The sequence below is a fragment of the Xyrauchen texanus genome, chromosome 37, assembly GCF_025860055.1.
Source record: "Xyrauchen texanus isolate HMW12.3.18 chromosome 37, RBS_HiC_50CHRs, whole genome shotgun sequence".
NCBI lineage: Eukaryota > Metazoa > Chordata > Actinopteri > Cypriniformes > Catostomidae > Xyrauchen > Xyrauchen texanus.
In genome coordinates this window covers 24208331-24228229 of record NC_068312.1, presented here as the reverse complement: position 1 = coordinate 24228229, position 19899 = coordinate 24208331, and the positions used below count along the sequence as shown (strand labels likewise).

General features: G+C 37.9%; 1 protein-coding gene and 1 pseudogene across 1 annotated transcript; both read right to left on the bottom strand.

The window, feature by feature from the left end:
- Nucleotides 1–1194, bottom strand: LOC127630568 (5' exonuclease Apollo-like; annotated as a pseudogene).
- An 11492-nt stretch (nt 1195–12686) lies between these two features.
- Nucleotides 12687–18730, bottom strand: LOC127631022 (adenosine receptor A1-like). The gene is made up of 2 exons (XM_052108962.1): nt 17567–18730; nt 12687–14320 (listed from the first exon to the last, which is right to left on the bottom strand). Exons 1-2 carry the CDS (start codon nt 18022–18024, stop codon nt 13639–13641), a joined length of 1140 nt encoding a protein of 379 aa, XP_051964922.1. The 5' UTR covers nt 18025–18730; the 3' UTR covers nt 12687–13638.
- Nucleotides 18731–19899: the final 1169 nt, after the last annotated feature.

Here is a 19899-nt window from a genome sequence, read left to right as displayed (position 1 = left end):
TCATAAAGCAGCATTGATTCTTTTTATAGCAGCTTCAAGGGGGTCACCTGCTGTTTTAGGATTACTGGAGTGAGGGGATACTTTTCATGAAGGCCCCACAACACATATCCACTTTTTAATCCTCCACAGGTATAGTGAAGTTCTTGAAGAGCCAATGCTTAATCTGCTCTCTGCCTGACGTGAGGGTCAAGGCGGAGGTCACCAGAGGTGTTTCAGGGAGTGTGAGTGCAACTACAACACTAACACAGGTGCAGTCATGGATTCTGATGCTGTCCACTGAAGAACACATCTGTCTAGAATTGGTGCTGCCCATCTGAGGACTCTTCTTGTTGGGTGCTTTCGAAGGAGATTCACACTCACTTTTGCATGTGCAGTTGGGATTAGGTGATCCTACATCTTTAAGAGTGGTGATGGATTCATTGTCACCTGGAGAGCTGCTGCTAGCCGTGAAAATGTCTTCTAAATCAACTCTAAAGATGCTTGCTGTGTGGGCCGTTCTCTCGATGGTACGAGTCAGTGCTCATGTCTATAAGGATACAGTCAGAGTGTCAATCCATTTCCGAGTGCCCCTCATCCTGACAAATCTGGATTAGTTTATATCCAGGAGATTCGAACAGCACCCCGCAAGATTTTGGATGAGAGGTCTTTGAAACATATTTGTCATGCTGTTTGTAGAGGCTCGAATATTAGACTGGGTCATCATATAGAGCTGGACAGTTTCTGGAATCGCCACCTCTCTGCGCTTCTTGCGAGGGCTCAGAAGGGAAGAGAAGTAAGGCAAGCAGCTGCCCACAATAGGCACCAGTGAGATGGGACGCAGGGCTGACACAAAGTCCTCAAGCTCCTGGTAGGAGGAATGGTCAGAGTAAGGCATTACATGGACGTTAGGGTGGCATGATACCATGGGGCGACCACCATGGTGGGTAGTATAACTATAGCAGCCTGCTTGTTATTCCACGCGAGCAGGTTGGCGGCATTAATCTCAGACTGAGTGACTTCACGAATACAGCCTGTGCCAGGCCCTGTGGTGAAAAAATCTAGTAGCTCAAGAACTCGTGGGGATGTCAGACGTTCTACATCAACCTCCACCCATGTTTGAAACTCCATAGCCAGCTCCACCAACAGAGACTCTTTACCCAGCGAGTACAGACCTGCAGGGAGAATATCATTAGTTTTAAAATCATAACTAGTCATTGCAATATAATATATCATAAAAATAATTCAAAATGCATTGTGACATGTGTTTAGTGACAAAGTCTATTTTGAATTAGGGATGTGCACGAGTACTCGACTAATCGTTCTGCACCGCAAACTGATTTTCCTTCTGAATTTGCCAGTCATTAGCAATGCTGAATTACACTGTACTTTCCCTTTGAATCTCTCACCAAATCTCACAGTTACAAATGAGTCCATTGGGGGTTGCTGTGGATGTGTTGTTGAGGTGTTGGATGAGAGAGGATGATATGATTGCAACTGTATTTCAAGCAAAGCCAAGTGTGGCAATACCTGTAATATTTTGAATCTTATTGAAATCTACTCCACTGGTATTCGATTCTTGTTAGATTCATGCACACCAACTGATGAGGATCTGCTTTAATGTTGGAAAAAAATGCTAAGTGGTGTGAGTAAGTGCAAGAAATTTCAAGGCTTACAACACCGGTATGTGTGTGGAATCCCTGAACACTGACAGAGCCCATTTTATAAAAAGACAAATGTAACCACTTTTTTTTTCTGAATAATAACATGTGAAATCAAAAAAGTGATAGCCTTTAATGATAGCCTAATGTCAGTATTAGTTTCTATGTAAGCTCCAGGTGAATGCACATTTTTTTTACTGTTATGATGACTGTTATTTAAACTTTTTTCCCAGTTTTATGAATGCACATTGTTAATAAAACAAATTTCCCAAAAGGAAAGCATAGTTTGTTGAAGTTATCTTATTTTGAAACAGTTCTTGTTAACGTTTGTGAATAAAATCAAAATATAAATTTCAGGTTCGTATCATACTTGTTATTTTTAACTTACATTTTAATATATGAGTAATAGAGTACTTGGTTTTTTGTGGATTACAGTTCTCGACTTCAAAATTTCTTGAATACCTTAATTACTAAAAGGCCAAAAAAGTTGTTTTCAACATCCCGGATTTAACTATATTTAATTTGCCAATGGATCAATATACTGTTTACACAGAAGCCCTAAAAAGTATCAAAAATGTTTTAATTCCATTAGATAACAAAATATTAACCCAAGAATCCTCCCAACTCTTATTTTAAATAAAGCACATATGCACACTTTTCAAAACATTTCACAGAGTTTGTTAGCTTTTAAATTATAAAACAATAGATGTACTCTTAAAAATTATTGTTAAACTTAGTGGAACAGTGGTTACTCTGATAGAACACCAGTGTGGACTTATGGTGAACTAACCCTGGGGCAATTCGGTTGAAAGTAATTGCAAAATGGCTAGGAAAACTAAAGTTAGTTCTAGGTCTAGCATCATTTGTTTGCATGTCACTTGATTTAATACTTTGCTAGTGCAATGACATTAATATACTGTATTGTATGTGTGGCTTAAGCCCAATGAATGTAACAGTATCAGCAGTATTATTACTATTATTATAATATTATAATAACTATTATTATTACTATATTATTATATGCAGCAACATCCTGCAGTGAGGATTTTTGTCTTAAAGGAAATGTGTTAGATTACTGTGCTTCTCAATAACATTCACTTCTAAATGTACTAAGAAAACCAATTCTCGTGTAGAGTATGGTGGCAAAATATCCCTCAAAGAGAAACATAACTGTCCCAGGACAGTGGTTGGCATCTATTAGCATTACGGTCAGGCGTTCTTTCCCAAGATCATCTGGCATGTGGGGTCCCCCAATCTCCAAGGGACGAATCCGTTTCTCTTTGACTGGTGGATCAGAGGAAAACAAGAGAACACAAGTATTCATTTATAAATTAATCTAGAAAATAGGTGTAATGTGTGGATTCAACTTTAAAGCTGAGATTGTGGTTTAAGGGACACTGACAAATAAGGTTGTCTAAAATGATAAAAAATTATAAATATTTTAAAAGTTTAGCTTATAACATGTGTCAAGTTCATAGAAATGAACATTTACTCCCAAAAACAAGTCTTGTTTGGAAGGCTGCGGCCTCTGGAGATCGCGTTTGTCAGCCGCATACGTCATCGAGACTGTCTCGTTTCAGAAAAGTGAGTAGGACACTCCGAATGCAGCCTTTGAATACAACCTTCTATCAAGGGAATTAAGAGGATAATTAAAATAAAGTATTACACTAAAACAACACCAGTAAATTAGAGATACACCACTATTTTATTTTCTCTTTACATAATTATAACTCTCCTAAATTTTACCTCGTAGATTCCCATTCAAAGGGATTTTGTTCCCTTCTCCCTCAATGCGCAGGCGCTTAGGCAGTCCAAGATGGCACCGCTGAGCACATGTGTGTTTGTGAGCTCAGCAATCCCAAGCATGTGTTATTGTAGTTGTAAAAGAAACTTGAGAGGATCTTTTGAGAAATTACCCTTAATTTTGTTAACAACAACAATGGTAGGATCAGAAAAGAGAAAAGGTGCAAAACAGTGTCGGAGGCTCTGGCTAACTCTGATAACAAAGTTAACGGAAACTCACAAGCAGCGGGATGTCGTGATGATACTTCTGCTGCAGGGGTGTTAAAGGATAACTGGGGGCGGCTGTGGCTCGGGTAGTAGAGTGGGTTGTCCACTCATTGCAGGGTTGGTGGTTCGATTCCCGGCCCACCCAACTCCACATGCCGAAGTGTCCTTGGGCAAGACTCTAAACCCCAAGTTGCTCCCAAGGCAGCTCTGCCGTCATTGGTGTGTGAATGTGTGTGTGTGAATGGGTGAATGAGACGCAGTGTAAAGCGCTTTGAATACCGCTAAGGTTAAAGATCTACTATATAAGTGCAGACCATTTTTTTTTGTCTTTCTGAGCGCTTATCTTATATAACTTTTAAAAAGGAAATAAGATTCTTTATTTAAGCCTCTTGACGACCTCTGTAAGCAATGTGAATTAATTCATCTCTAAATTGTTTTAATCTCTAAATTGTTTTAGAATTACTGCTTTATCACATTAAAACGTGGAGGATCTTACAAATTCAGAGAGAATTTAGCTTGTTGATCAGAAACATCACTTAGAGGATATATATATAAATGGAAGGCTGAAGGTGCCTTCATGAGATCTCGTAGAAATTGGCTAGAGGAAGGTGAGCAGAACTCCACCTATTTCTTTAGGTTGGAGAGGCAACGAGTTACATTTCTATTCAACAACTGTTTATTGATGGGAATGATGACTTTAAGACAATTGCAGACTTTTGTGCTAAATTTTATAATGATTAATATTCTTCTAAATTCAGCCAGCAATCCACCACAGAATTGTCTGATTCATTATCTCACATAAAACTCAGTGTGGAGTGGCCTGAAACAACTTACTAATTATTACTAATTATAGGACTCCTACCCCCAACCCTGTGGCGGACCAACGACTGGCTGACGACCTGAATGTGTTTTATTGCAGATTTGAAAGGCCCAATTTCACACCCCACATGCACTCGGACCTTCATTTCACACAACCATTAACACCTCCTGCAACCCCCACCTCCTACCCCCTCCTGCTACACTACCTGCACTCAAGATCTGTGAGGACGATGTGTGCCGTGTCTTTCGGAAGCAAAGGTCAAGGAAGGCTCCAGGTCCAGATGGCATCTCACCAGCATGCCTTCATTCCTGTGCTAAACAACTGGCCCCCATCTTCACTCAGATCTTCAATAGATCACTGGAGCAGTGTGAAGTCCCATGCTGCTTCAAACGCTCCGTTATTATCCCCGTCCCTAAGAAACCCAAAATCACAGGACTTAATGACTACAGACCTGTCGCCCTGACATCTGTGGTCATGAAGTCATTTGAGAGACTGGTGTTGGCCCACCTGAAGGACATCACTGGACCCTTTCTGGACCCCCTTCAATTTGCTTATTGAGCAAACAGGTCTGTGGATGATGCAGTCAACATGGGTTTGCATCACGTCCTGCAATATCTGGACAGACTGGGGACAAATGTAAGGATCCTTTTTGTGGACTTCAGCTCGGCTTTCAACACAATCATCCCAGATATACTCCGGACTAAGTTAAACCAACTCCCTGTTCCCACCTCTACCTGTCAGTGGATTACCAGCTTTCTGACGGACAGGCAGCAGCTTGTGAGGCAGGGAAAATTAACTTCCACCACCTGTACCATTAGCACTGGTGCCCCCCAGGGATGTGTGCTCTCCCCACTACTCTTCTCCCTGTACACCAATGACTGCACCACCAAGGACCTCTCTGTAAAGCTCCTGAAGTTTGCAGACGACACCACTGTCATCGGCCTTATCCGAGATGATGATGAGTCTGCATATAGAAAGGAGGTTGAACGGCTGGCTCACTGGTGCAGTCAAAACAACCTGGAGCTGAACACGCTCAAAACAGTGGAGATGATTGTGGACTTTAGGAGGAACACCCCATCATTGTCCCCCCTCACCATTCTAAACAGCACTGTGGCAGCAGTGGAGTCATTCAGGTTCCTGGGCACTACCATCTCACAGGACCTGAAGTGGGAGATACACATCGACTCCATTGTGAAAAAGGCCCAGCAGAGGTTGTACTTCCTTCGCCAGCTGAGGAAGTTCAACCTGCCACCAGTGCTGCTGAAACAGTTCTACTCAGCAGTCATTGAGTCTGTCCTCTGCACTTCAATAACTGTCTGGTTTGGTGCAGCTACGAAATCAGACATCAGAAGACTACAAAGGACTGTTCGGTCTGCTGAGAGGATTATTATTGCCCCCTGCCCCCCCTTCAAGATCTATACACTTCCAGAGTGAGGAAAAAGGCTGGTAAAAATCACTCTGGACACCACTCACCCTGCCCACTACCTTTTTGAACTGTTGCCTTCTGGCCGGCGCTTCAGAGCTCTGAACACCAGAACCGTCAGACACAGGAACAGTTTTTTCCCTCAGACCATCCATCTAATGAACAATTAAATTGCCCCATTGAGCAATAATGATGTGCAATACACAGTTTAATTTTAATTTATATTATCCAACATATCCACTTATGCCATTACTTACATTGCTCTGTACATAATATACTGTTTTTTTGTTCTTTATATACAGATTGTATTAGATTTGCACTACGTGTGTGTATGTGGGTATGCATGAAGGTGAGTGTATGTACGTATATGTATAATTATTTATATTGTGTTCTTTTTTGTCTTTAATTACCTATGTCTTGCTGCTGTTTTTGGTATTGTTTGTATTGTTGTAGACTGGAAGCTCCTGTCACCAAGACAAATTCCTTGTATGTGTAAGCATACTTGGCAATAAAGCTGATTCTGATTCTAAAACAAATTAATAAAGAAGATTGTAGTCTATGTGATGCACCTATTAGTCTTTTAGAAATTGCTGACTCAATAAATAATCAAAAAATTAACAAATCCCCAGGTACCGATGGGCTATATGCAGAGCTTTATAAAGCATTTATTCAAAGATTTATTCAAAGATTTCAAAGAAAACTCTAGACAATTGGGTCTAGATAAATCTCTTAATTGGTTATTAAGAGATTTATCCCTGAAAGGCAGAACTCTGCTTACTTAAGCAAGGTATCTCCAGATTGTCCTATGCTGTTCAGTCCTTATTTTTGGATAAGTCTAATTGCAAGTTGATTGATGTAATGGTGCTTAAATTTTTATGGAAAAATAAAACTCACTATATTAGAAAATCAGTTGTATTAAAGTCCTATAATAAGAGCGTCTTCAATTTTATTGATTTTAACTCCCTTAATAATACCCTAAAAATCAATTCAGGTTTGGTTCAGTAATGGAGTGAAGTTAGTAAACCAGCTGTTTGATAATGATGGTAATTTATTCAACTACTCTGACTGTATTTCAAGATACCAATTTCCAGTATCTAGGAAAGAATTTAATCTAATTTTCAAAGCCATCTCTTTGGAATTTTGTAGATATTACTTGATGATATTACTCCCTCAGAAATTTTTCTTAACAAACAAAGTTAAAGAAATATCTTCTACAATTATTTACAGATTTGATCCTTTTAAGCATTTTTTGCAGAAATTTAGAAATGACATTGATACATCCTGCTCTTTTTGTGAAGTTGTGAAGTGAAGTCTTCTGAAACTGTATGCCATTTGTTTTGGGAGTGTCCTTTTGCTCAGTCTTTTTGGAGTAATTTTAATGCCTTTATTGTCCAACATGTGTTTTGTGATTTTTTTCCTTATCTTATAGACACATTCTTTTTGGGTGTTTTATTAATGACAAGAATCTAATCCAAACAAGGTTTTGTATAAACCTTCTTTTATTCATTGGAAAGTTTTTTATCCATAAATGTAAAAATACAAGATGTAAACCCCACTTTAACATCTTCAAACAAGAATTGAATTTGTATTTAAAAACAATCTCAGTGTCTGTTAATAAGAAAGTAATAAAACATTTAGAATTTGTACCATGTTTAATATTCTTAAGTAATATGCGTTTAGTCATTTTTGTGAATGTTTTTGTGAATATGTTTTTAAATATGTTTTAACTATCGAGCCATAATTTGTTTATTATCTGAAAGATTGTTTGTGTGTTAGTGTATTCTCTGTTTGTTAAAATTGCAATAATAAAATAGAAATGCTGGTGCTTGTTAAAGAGTGGCGTGCTGTCAAAGTAATAATGTTACGTTCCGTGTCCGTTTGTCCGTAGGCCGTCTTGTTTAAACAAGATTTGTTTCAAGGGGGATGCTCAGAAAACTGCAGCCTTCAAAGGACGCGTCCTACCAAGCATGCAGCCTTCGAAGTGAGAGCTCTTTAGTTCTTGCTCTTTCCTTTTTAACAATGCAATGCCAAAATACAATGGTTACTGAAGTTACTGAAATTATTTTACTGTATTGGCTCTCCTTCAAACATATGATGCTCTTAGAGTTATTATTGTATTTTTTATTGTAATTTTACCAATTTACTACAGTTTGTTTTAGTAACAATAATTATTGTCATTTTGGTATTCTGTTTACCATGGTATTTGTTTGTACTGAAACAACATGTAGGCCTACAGTGCCCTGCTGCCATTAATGTGGTTTAGAGCCGATTGCCCTCTTTTTGCAGCTGGTTCAAAAGTTAAGAAAGTCTTTAAGGACAATGATGTCGTTATATCTCTGATATGTTTATGATACTGTCCAAGGGCGAGGCTAGCCCCTAAAAAGGAGCTCAGCACCCCTAAAAAGGAGCTCAGCACCCCTAAAAATTGGAGAAAGAAATGTTGTTATTCTAAAATTTTTGTTCGTCTTTGACAAGGTTAAATAATGTCCAAAACATACTCCGTAGTTTGTGGTTTAAAATGTATGTGTTAAGGATGAAAATGCAAACACCCCCCGCTTAGCAAATGGTGTCATCCTCTTCTCTTCTTCTACTTCTCCTCTGTACCTGCACCGCTCAGCACGACCGTCATCCAGCGCGAAACACACGCAGAGTGAGAACCCGTTATGTAGTGTTGTGAATCAACTAAGTTGCTCCAAAGCTGTGTCTCACACTTCTTTCCTTTTACCTAGAGTTGTTCCGATTCCGAAACCATATCGGTGAGTACTGGAGTCAGTATCCTGAATCACCATGGTACACCTATAATAAGTGTTTATTTTCGGACTATTTTAGTCCAGCGGGTCGCCGCCACTGTGGAGTAGCACAGGACCTGGGTGACTCGTCCATAGTCATAAACGGAGAGAAGTAGCGCCTGTTACAATGTTCTTCCGCAAGACGCGTGCAGTTCTGTTTATTAACTGCTAGAGCGTGAAACAAAAACAGCAGCGCGACAAATAAACTGCGTACCTGTGTAGTGCGTACGTGTGTCTCTGTTGGTAAAGTTTATCGTTAATTTGATACTCATTTTAACAATCGGGAGTCATGTAAACATGACATCACGTGCGTCTTTTCTGGTCAGTCGTCATGGAAACATGAAGCCCTGGCGTTTGGACCAGAGTGAAATCAAACATATCACTGTATACCACCAGTATGTGTGAAAACACTCACTGTGGCTTTTTAAATGAATTGTTATTCATTCCTAGATTTATATCTGTTATTTTTCAGTTGTGGCTGACTATCAAACTAGACAATAAAAGAAAGTTAAATGTTTTTCTTTTGCTGTATTTATTCATTCCTGACACATAGAGGATTTAACCTGAACCAGGCTTAACTCCTGAACTCCTAGCATTACTCTCTCTCTCTCTCTCTCTCTCTCTCTCGTGTGTGCGTGCGTGCGTGTGTGTGTGTGTGTGTGTGTGTGTGTGTGTGTGTGTGTGTGTGTGTGTGTGTGTGTGTGTGTGGCCTGCCAGTGAGCAATGGACATACGACAGTTCTTTAAAAGATAAAAGACAGATTCAGGTGAGAGACTAGGGACAGTCCATGATGACCTCTGTCTTGTTTTTTTGTTCTTCTGAAAAGTGTTAAGCTAAAGTAACAGATAATGCAAACCAGCTATCTGTTGTTGTATCAAATTACTTATCTAGGCAATGGTCCCCTGCTTTTATTCATTTCAAACCCACAATGGAGAATACAGCTTCTCTTGTGAAAGGTTTCTAAGCCCAATAATAATAATAAAGACATTTCAAATGACACGCCTCTGTGTGCCTTTTGATCATATCCTTAGAATCTGTAAATGGTCTCCATAACATTTTTGTGACATGACAAACTGACCTCAACTCTCCTGCCTACAATATATTTGTGTATGATTGTCAGTGCCAAGGGAAAGAAAGGGAGATGGAGGAGAAAAGGAAAGGGAGAGCATGCAGGAAGAACCAGGTGAGGAAACAACAACAATAAATTGACATACAGTGAATAGTGGCAAGCAAAACAGTAACTACTCATACACCTATACTAACTTATTGGCATTAAATAGCCTATATTACATTTACTTTTTGTAACATTATTTTACACCACATTTTTTCATAATAAAGGAGGAGGAAAACAACAGGGAGAGTCCATAAGGGATGAGAGGGAATTACATTTTGTTGTCCAAGTACCTGTTACTTTGTTCATTGACAATAAATTTTAATCTAATCTAACCACTCTGATGACTGTTGATACAAAAGGAGGCACATGGAGTTAACGGTCAGGAAAACCAGCTGAGTGAAGAAGGTTTTGTGTTTGTTACAGGGGGCTGTCTGTTTGAACTCAATAATAAAAATAAATCCAGATTATTATTTTTTTTTTTGAGACCTTTTCAGAGCACCATCTTAATTAAGCTGGTGCTCTGAAAAGGTCTCAAAAAAAAGAAAAAATAATCTGGATTTTGGAGTTAGTTGAACCAATGTTAAAATGATAAAGTTATTTTTCAATAGACATATTTTTTGTTTTTGTGTGAAAAGAGGGTGGGTGGTGGCAGTGGGGCTCATTGGGTGCTCAGCACCCCTAAAATCGCCATACTGTCTCTGTCAGATATTAGAATTTCATACTTAGTTCTCAAGAATTAAAATAGTTTTACATTGCTATTTATAACACAGACCAAATACCAACTTCAAATGTATCTTTCTGGGTTGGTCGTTTTTTATTTCAAATTTTCACTGTGTTGTATTTGCCTCTGAGACCCTTCAGAATTAATTAAGATATACATTCACAATATAGTCTACTGCATATTTCCCAAAATGAAATTCAATGATGCACCCACATGGTGTCACTATTTGCATATTATCTGAATATTTCGCTTTCGTTGTATATTTACAGTGTTACGGATTCATATTTAGCCTACTTTTTATTTTTATATTAAAATACCGGCAATAGTATTACAGAAAATGTTTATTTAGCAAATGCATAAAAAATGCTTTTACATTAGGCTTGCCAGTTTAAATCTGGCAAAATTATTAAAGCATTTATTCAAGATTGAGCCCCCATTGTCTCTGTGAAAAATACAGAGAAACTTTAAAAAACACTTTTGATACACAATGAGACAAAACTCCTTTAATAAACAACATTTCTTGTTGAGTGAAGACTGCATAGTCCACTAGAGGTCAATGTAACACAGTGAAAAGGTGCAATGGCGAAGAGTAGGCTACTTTTTTGAGGGCTTTATCATTTTTACACATCACTATAAAGCTTGTGGAATTCTTGACAGAGTATTACTAAGAGTGCTACAGACAGAACAGACCTCCATATTAATAGAGAATATGAGCATCGTGCAGTGGTTAAGCATAATTGGGGCCTATTAAGTCGGATATTTACATGATAATTTATCCACAAATGCCTTTTTCTAAAATTAAATAAAAATAAAAACTACAGTTAAATAGGAGTGATGATGGCATAATAGATGTTTATTAGGAGAAAAACCTATTCATTTCAGACTTTTAAATATTTTTTTTGTCTTGGCAATACAATCTGAACCCAACAGTCATACTAAAGAGAACCTAAACTGGGGTTAGGCCTAGTTTTCAGCACCCAAGAAAACACATTATTCTCTTCTCTAGCAGGAAACTGAACTATGCTCAAGGTGTACCAAAACAACAGGCACACCACATAGGCTACTTCACTCAAAAGTGTTAGTATTGACCAGTAAAATATCTAGACTCTGAGAAGGCGGCGTCTGTGTATAAAGAGATCAATCATCAAAATACCATGCATTTTCTCCCCATCTCTGTTGGATGTTTTATTGGTACTCAGATTGGCTAGTAATAATGATGATGATGATCTGCAGAGGCAGAATTGTTAATTTTCCAATGATGGTCAACTGATATTTCCTGTTTGTTACTCACTGAATTTAACTGCATGGGTGTCACGCACAGGAAGCCCCCACCTCCACATTCAGGCAAATGCTACAGCACATCACTTAGGTTATATAGTTTGATCTTATACTTTGTGTCTGTCTGCCTAAAGGTAAGTAAAAACATTGTGCCAGAATGAATCAGCCCATTGATCCCATTAACTTTAAAATACAGTCTAGCTGATCCCACAAAAGCTCAATGGTAAAGGTAAGGTGTTGGAGTGATGGCTGCTGGAAATGAGGCCTGTCTAGATTTGATCAAAAATTACTTTTTTTCAAATTGTGATGGTGCTGTTTTTTACATCAGTAATGTTCTGACTGTACTTTGTGATCAGTTGAATGCCACTTTGGTGAATCAAAGTACCAATTTCCTTCCAAAACAGCAAAACCTGCATACTATTTAAAACCTTTGGCCGCTAGTGTATAGGAAATAAAGGGCTTAAATATTTATAAGTTTCTCACCCATACTTATCATATCGCTTCTGAAGACTGATTTAACCACTGGGGTCATATGGATTACTTTTATGATGCCATTATGTGCTTTTTGGACCTTCAGAGTTCTGGCCACCTTTCACTTGCATTGAATGGACCTACAGAGCTAAGATCTTCTTCTAAAATTCTTGTTGTGTTCTGCAGAAAAAAGAAAGTCATACACATCTGGGATAGCATAAGCGTGACTAAATGATAAGATAATGTAATTTTTTTGGGTGAACTATCCCTATCCTCAAAATGTATACTCATTTTTAGCTCACCCTTATGCTGTTCCAATCTAAAAGAGCATGTATGCATTTACTGTGTTGAAAAGAACAGTGTAAAGATTTTGCTAAACATCTTTTGTGTTCCATGGAGGAAAGAAAGACAGTTATGGAATGAGGGTTAGTAAATGGTGACACAATTTTCATTTTTGGGTGAACTATTCCTTTAATTGAAACTGAAATTTAATTTTGTGAATTATGTTTTGCCAGTAGTGTATCATACCAAAGCCAATCTTTATTTTCTGTTTGTTTTAAAATAAATAAATACTGTATTATGAAAAAGTAAAGCTGAATACTGCTATAATGCAAAAAGAAAACACAAACAGTTTATATATATATATATATTTTTTTTAAACCCTGAATACTTCCAAATGGTAGAGTATTTATTGGCAGTGAATCTTTACTTCATTTTCATTTTTTTTTTTACATGCACACATACACGCACACACACAATTTTGCTTAAAGTCAAGAAAACCTTACAACTTTGCGTAAAATCCAGTTTCAGCTGCCTGCGAATATCCAAAGCTACAAGCAGAATAACCCAAAAAGAGTGTGTACTTCACTTTGATGTCTGTACTGCATACATTAAAAAAAGAAACAGTTACTGGTTATGGGATGTTTCCATTATAACCATAATAATAATGTTTTCTATTAGAGGCAATACTGCACATTTTTGTGCAATTTTGGATTGTGGATCTTTAATATTTCCGAGAAACTTTATAATTTGTATACTTATTGTCCACTTGCAAGTGAAATCTTAAAACAAAAAAGTAAAAGAGTCTCCTAGTAAACATTTGAGATGTTCTTCATGGCTGCTTTTTTAAGCGAGATTTCCTGCACTTAATATGTATCATATCTTAATATGATTTGACTCACTTATTTGGTCTCTTGTATTCCTGTGTGTTTTAAGCAATGTTGTCTCATAATTCCAATAAATTAACAATTTTCAGCTATAACATTCTGTGATGTCGCTCTGATTTACATTTAATGTAGAAAACCAAGACTTGACAGCATTGGACATCAAGCCAATAGAATCCATTTGACCTCCTCAGAGAGTGCTGAAATGTCAGTCAAACATTCTGTTCGAAAGGAGCTTCTGGAGGAGCATCAGCTGCATTGTAGTGGTTGTTATCCAGTCTTTCGCTTGGATGACTCTCAAGGGGAGGAGCTTCCTTGCAGCAGAAGTACTGCTTCCAGATCCTCTGGAATGCGGTATGAAACTTCTTGATGCGGAAAGCATAAACGATGGGGTTGACGGCGGAGTTTCCATGTGTGAGTAGAATGGCAATGTAAATGAGGAACATGGGCTTCTTGCACCCTGGACAGAAGAGTGTGATGCAATTTAAGATGTGAAGAGGAAGCCAACTTACAGCAAATAGGAAAAGGACTAGTGCCAGAGACTTTGCCAGCTTCAGTTCTTTGTTGTAATACTTGTTTGGTTCGGCATGGCTTGTCACCTTCTTATTCAACTGCTTGTGGATCATGTAGAAAATTTCAGAGTAAATGACGACCATGAGAAGCAGAGGGGGCAGCACCCAACCAAAGAAGTTGAAGTAGACCATATACTCCATGCTGATGACATTCTCGAACTGACAGGTAATGATAAAGTCGGGACCGAGTGAGCTGTTTTTATGTTGCAGGTTATTTAAATTATTCCAGCCCAGCATGGGAGTCAAGCCAACTATGAAGGCCACCGTCCAGCACGCAATTACTGCTATTCCAGCTCGTCTTGGAGTGACCACACGCTTATAACTGCAAGACAGAAGAAATGCAGGAGAGATGGTTTTCATTGCAAGTCATGGATTTTAAATGGCATGCCATTATATGGATTATTATTAACACAATTGCAGAATCATTTTGGATCTTAAATAAAGAAATATGTCCACAGTATCCATTATTCAAGTATATAAAAGGTTACATTCTCTGGAAGATTAATAGGGCACAAATATAAAATAGAAACTACTCAGAACAGCATCTTATTCAATGTTGTTGCATTGTGCCTTTTGATTACAGAATCATGGTCACCTTGAAAAGCTATTCTTGAAATCAAGTCTTAAGGCTGAAAATGGCCAAGGCACAACACACAACAATTACATGTTCTTTTATCTGCAGTCTAACCTAAATCAGAGCCAAATAGTAACAAAGAATCAGAAAGATTGTTTAAGTCAAGGCTGTGCCCCCACCAAATAGAGTCTTCTTCTCTGAGATGCCATCTTTCATCCTAGGACTCTCTCCAAAAGCCCTGTCTTTTGTGCAACTGTTTTCAGAACAAGGTACCTGTGATTTAATGACAGGCCTTGAAGTCTCTCGAGTGGCAGTTCCATATTAAGACAAGTTGAAAGCCAGTATCTTTGCTTGATTTTATTACCTTAAGTTTAAAATTATTTTTTTAATTCGATTTTTTAGTTTCTTTGGTATTATGTTATACAGTATATGTCCAATATGTATCTTCATTGGCGATGCTGAATAGTGCAAATTGGGAGATAAAGATGGTACAGCTGTAATTTTTATGTTTGTTTTTTAAATATTAAAAGATAAATGTTATTTCCACCTCATTATTCATACATCACATCATTTCTGATCTGTTTGTAGCTCAAAGCCTTAGGCTATTACTGTATGTTTCCACTTACACATTATAGCTCAAAGAAAGTGGTGTTTGCTTATTTTTTGTTATCATTAATGTGCTATTTTCTGCTCTGAAGTACTAATCTAAAATAATATAGAAGTATGTTTGTGTCTCGAAAGTTGTAATGCTATAATGCAGTATTCTGCACTTCATACAGTAGAAGAGCCATATTATTGAACAGATAAACATAAAAAAAAAAAACACTTAAAGGTTTAGTTCTTCCAAAAAAGAAAATTTCTCTTATCATTTACTCACCCTCATGGCATCTAAGATGTGTATGACTTTCTTTCTTCTGCAGAACAGGAATGAAGAATATCTCAGCTCTGTTCTGTTGGTCCTCACAATGCAAATGCATGGAGACCAGAAATCAGAAGGTCAAAAAAGAAGATAAAGGCAGCATTAAAGTAATCCATAAGGCTCCAGTGTTTTTATCAATGTCTTCAGACGCGAGCGATCCAATTGTTTTGGGTGAGAACAAACCAAAATATTTCTCCTTTTTCACTATAAAACTTGAGAGCAGTCTCCTTGGTGATAATGATTTCAAGCTTGATTACACTTCCTAAACCTCCTGATGCTGCTTGCACTGTTATGGCCACTGGCCATATACATATATTTACACATTTACATATTTATACCTCATTCTGTACAATGCACCTTCAGTTTATGCTTCTTCATTTGCACCTTGTACTGTATTATAGACATTTGCATTGAGCTGGTCTCTGCTTCTCTACATCATAACTTTGCACTCAAAAAAAACATATTGTATATACTTACATATATATATATATATATACATACTATATTGCTATTTGCACTTCTGGTTAGACGCTAAATGCATTTCATTGGCTCTGTAGTTGTATTTTGCACAATGACAATAAAGTTGAATCTAATCTAATCTACAGTGAAAAGGGAGTTATAATTTGGTCTGTTCTCACCCCAAAACGACTGGATCACTTCAGAAGACATTGATTAAACTACTTGAGTTGAATGGATTACTTTAATGTTGTCTTTATCTGCTTTTTGGAGTTTCAAAGGTCTGACCACCATTCACATGCATTGAAATTATCTTCAGAGCTGAAGGTCTAAAAACCTTTGTTTGTGTTTTACAGAAGACAGAAATGTATAAATGTCTGGAATAGCATATGGATGAGTAAATGATAAGAGAATTTTAATTTTGGGTAAACTATACCTTTAAGAATGGATTTGTTTTTACTTGTGCTCTACAACTTGAAAATCTGAATAGATAGATCACTCTGACAACATAAGTTTAATCAATTTTAGTTCTGAATTAGACATTTGTTTTCCAATTGTTTGTAGATCTGATGGTGTATTCAATTATTGAGATTTCTGGAGCAGAGTTCTCTCTCTAATCATCCTTCCGGTATAAAATGCTTTCCACATGAATACAGTCACCATTACAAAAACCTGACTATTCAAGCAGCAAGAAATAAATAACCCAGAAATAGCTATGTTTTACACACAAAAAGCATCTTTAAAAATGTAATGGCTTTTACATAGTTGAGTATTTTGCATGCAACTCTATGGGGACAGAGAGTAACCCTTTGCAGTCAAGTCTCAGAATATAAGGTAGCAGAATTTAAAAGCAGGTGATATTTTAATGTTGGAATATTTGTTCCTGGGATTTTCTTTTGTTATTTTAATTTATTTAATGATACTTAGACAGTAGATTTAGACAAGTTCCTGGAATAATACAAATGAGAAACAAACTGCAACATCAAAAAGGGACCAAAACAGACCAAAAATATAAAAAATAATTAAGCAATTATAGCCTACTGAAAATGTCAAGGAAAAGGAAAACGTGACATCACGTTTAGATCCTTTGATATACTACTTAATGTTAGTAACATTCTCTGAAGTGTGATGTACAGAAGTGTGTTTATGGCAAGCTTTGCAAATAGTGCACACATGGCTGTACAGTAAGCAATATGGAAATACATGATTCCAGTTATGTCATCATAGGCCATGTGAAGGTGGCTACTTCCACCTGGCTGTAAATCTGTCCCAAAACTATCTTTAGTCATAATTAAATTATTTTTAAAAAAAACAGCATGCTTCTGTAAAGTAGTCTGGCCAGCTTTAGTGGCTAATATGCATTAATGAACATAATTATGATTATTTGTCAATGAAAAATCTTCATAAAAAATATAAAGGCCAAATCACACGTGAATGAATATAATGTACAGGGTGTGTGTGTGTGTGTGTGTGTGTGTGTGTGTGTGTGTGTGTGTGTGTGTGTGTGTGTGTGTGTGTGTGTGTGTCATCATCATGATGTACAATATATATGTAATAAGAGGATTTAAAAATTCTTGCCCCACAGGGATATTCTGCACTTGAGGGAATAATCAAATTACCTGGTTGGGATCTTGACCCTAAGGTATCGATCAATGGCTATAGCGAGCAAGGCGAGGATTGAACTTTGGGTCAAAACCAGCACAGTGCAAGCCACCATCAGGCAGCTGTAGAAGTGAGTCTGAAGTCCGACACTAATAGTTATCGCCAATGGTATGACCAGCGCTCCCACTGCGATGTCCGCGAGCGCCAGAGAAACAATGAAACAAAACGTCGTATCTCTCAAGGATTTGTTAATTTTTACTGCCCAAACCACCATCACGTTTCCTATGACCGATGATACAGCGATCATCACCTCCATGCCCATATAGAGGGCTTTGGCCGCGGAGAGTTCTTCGGGCATTCTTCCACTTCCACGACGAGAATCGATAAGATGGTGAATGTCCACGCGACTGCTAGGTTTCGCGTGAAAATTATGTGTAAATTGATTAACTGCTGTCCAGAGAAAGAATCTTCGCATTAAAGCGATTGCCCCATCAAAATAGTATCTGTATTCCACACATGCCTATTTACACTGGAAAATTGACGAACAGGGCAGAATACATTCCAGAAAAATTCATAAGTGTCTTCCATAGAAAATATCACCCAGTTTATTGTGTGGTACAGCGCCTCTTACATCCACCTGTGCTCGTGCAAGGCTCGTGCGCGCATCTCTTATTCATCCAAACAATGTAATAAAAAATGTAAAACAGATTTTTATTACAATGTAATACAAAAATATTTGTTTGTCACCTATAACTCTCAGGCAGTTCTCTGGATGTCCAAACAGTGGGAAAAGAAACAAAAGAACGCACCATATTTGTTGCTGGATAAGCGAAACAAGACTATTGTCCAGCGCGCAGTGATTCGTTCCAACACTCTCGTGAGCTATGCGGTGCCCCAGAATAACTGTCGATGGGATGATCCCTTTGTCTCACCCATTCTCGCCCACTTACCGCTTTAAAGCACTTTTTTGGAGGACAATAAGTCCAACTAACCCGTGTGGATGATCTGGTTCCCCGTCGCGGCGAGAACGTCAAAGGCGTCTTTCTGTTTTCCTTTGATAGAAGTGGGGAAAGACGAACGTCACCATCCCAAACACGGCGCTGTCTATTTTGGTGCCCGCCACGACTCTTCCCCCCGTTTGTATTCGTCTAATTACAAGGGTGACACAGAATAATGCTCAAGATAACGAGAGAGCCAGACCGTGCCCCTCTTTGTAGTGTAACATTATTTTAAATATGAGACAACGGTGCACCCATGAGAGTGGAGGGGAGTAGGTGACAGTGCGTGGTGAACAGTGACTAATTTAAACACTCTAATGATGTGTTATGGAAGGTATAGTCTATAGTGAAATTTTATTTCAATATACATTTCAACATAACTAATGGTTTTAATAATCTACATGGCTGTAATTTGTTAACTGAGACTCTAGTTTAAAAATAAAATCACCACATGATCTAATTATCTAACACATGAAGTCCTTCCAGTAATAGTGTTTGACACACTTTGCAAGGTCCTTCTGATGTTTAAGTTAAAAATAAGTGAATCAAAATATAGCCTATGACAAGACAGTGGAAAACGTCTTGCTTCATATTGAAGTCTTCCTCTATCTGTCATGCCCTGCCAAAACCCTCTCAGTGCTTCCAATCATTTTTATCCCTTTTCTCCCAATTTGGAATGTCCAATTCCCACTACTTAGTAGGTCCTCACGGTGGCATGGTTACTCACCTCAATCCGGGTGGCGGAGGACAAGTCTCAGTTGCCTCCGCATCTGAGACCATCAATCCACATATGTTATCACGTGGCTCGTTGCGAGTTCCACGCACGAGGCATAAGGAAATATTTGTTAATATTATGCCCTTACCCAAACCCCTTATCTAAACTAACCAATCAGTAGAGTGTGTAAACATGATAGAAAGCTGTTGTGTGTGAAAGAAGCAAGTTGACGCACATTAGATGGCAATGAAGTCCAGCGGCACCATTGGCTGTAGTGAAAGTCGTAGGGATTGAAAAGATTGCAAGTGTGCCATGGCTGTAAATTTGGACTCATGTCTATAGGTTCTACTTCACTCCAATGTGCACTATGGCACAACATCAATTGTAAGATCAATGCACAGCTGTGCAGTAATTAATTATTCATCAACACTCCTCTAAAATAAAGATTTGCTGAGTCACGTTGGCCATAAAAATCTGTAATATAGAAAAACTATCCATGCTCTAGATTCAGTTCCCAGGTTTAGTTTGCCTGGGAATTGTTCCATGGGCTATAGATGCCAGACAGCTTTTTTTACACAGTGAACGGTTGCCACTGAGATATTCAAATTCCAGCTAAGCAGCATGAAGATGTGACAGG

Excerpts from the sequence above, each read along its gene's own strand:
- LOC127631022 (XM_052108962.1), bottom strand. The coding sequence starts at position 18,024 with ATGCGAAGATTCTTTCTCTGGACAGCAGTTAATCAATTTACACATAAT. Across the intron at positions 14,321-17,566 it reads AGGGTCAAGATCCCAACCAG|TTATAAGCGTGTGGTCACTC; the intron begins GTAATTTGATTA and ends TCTGTCTTGCAG.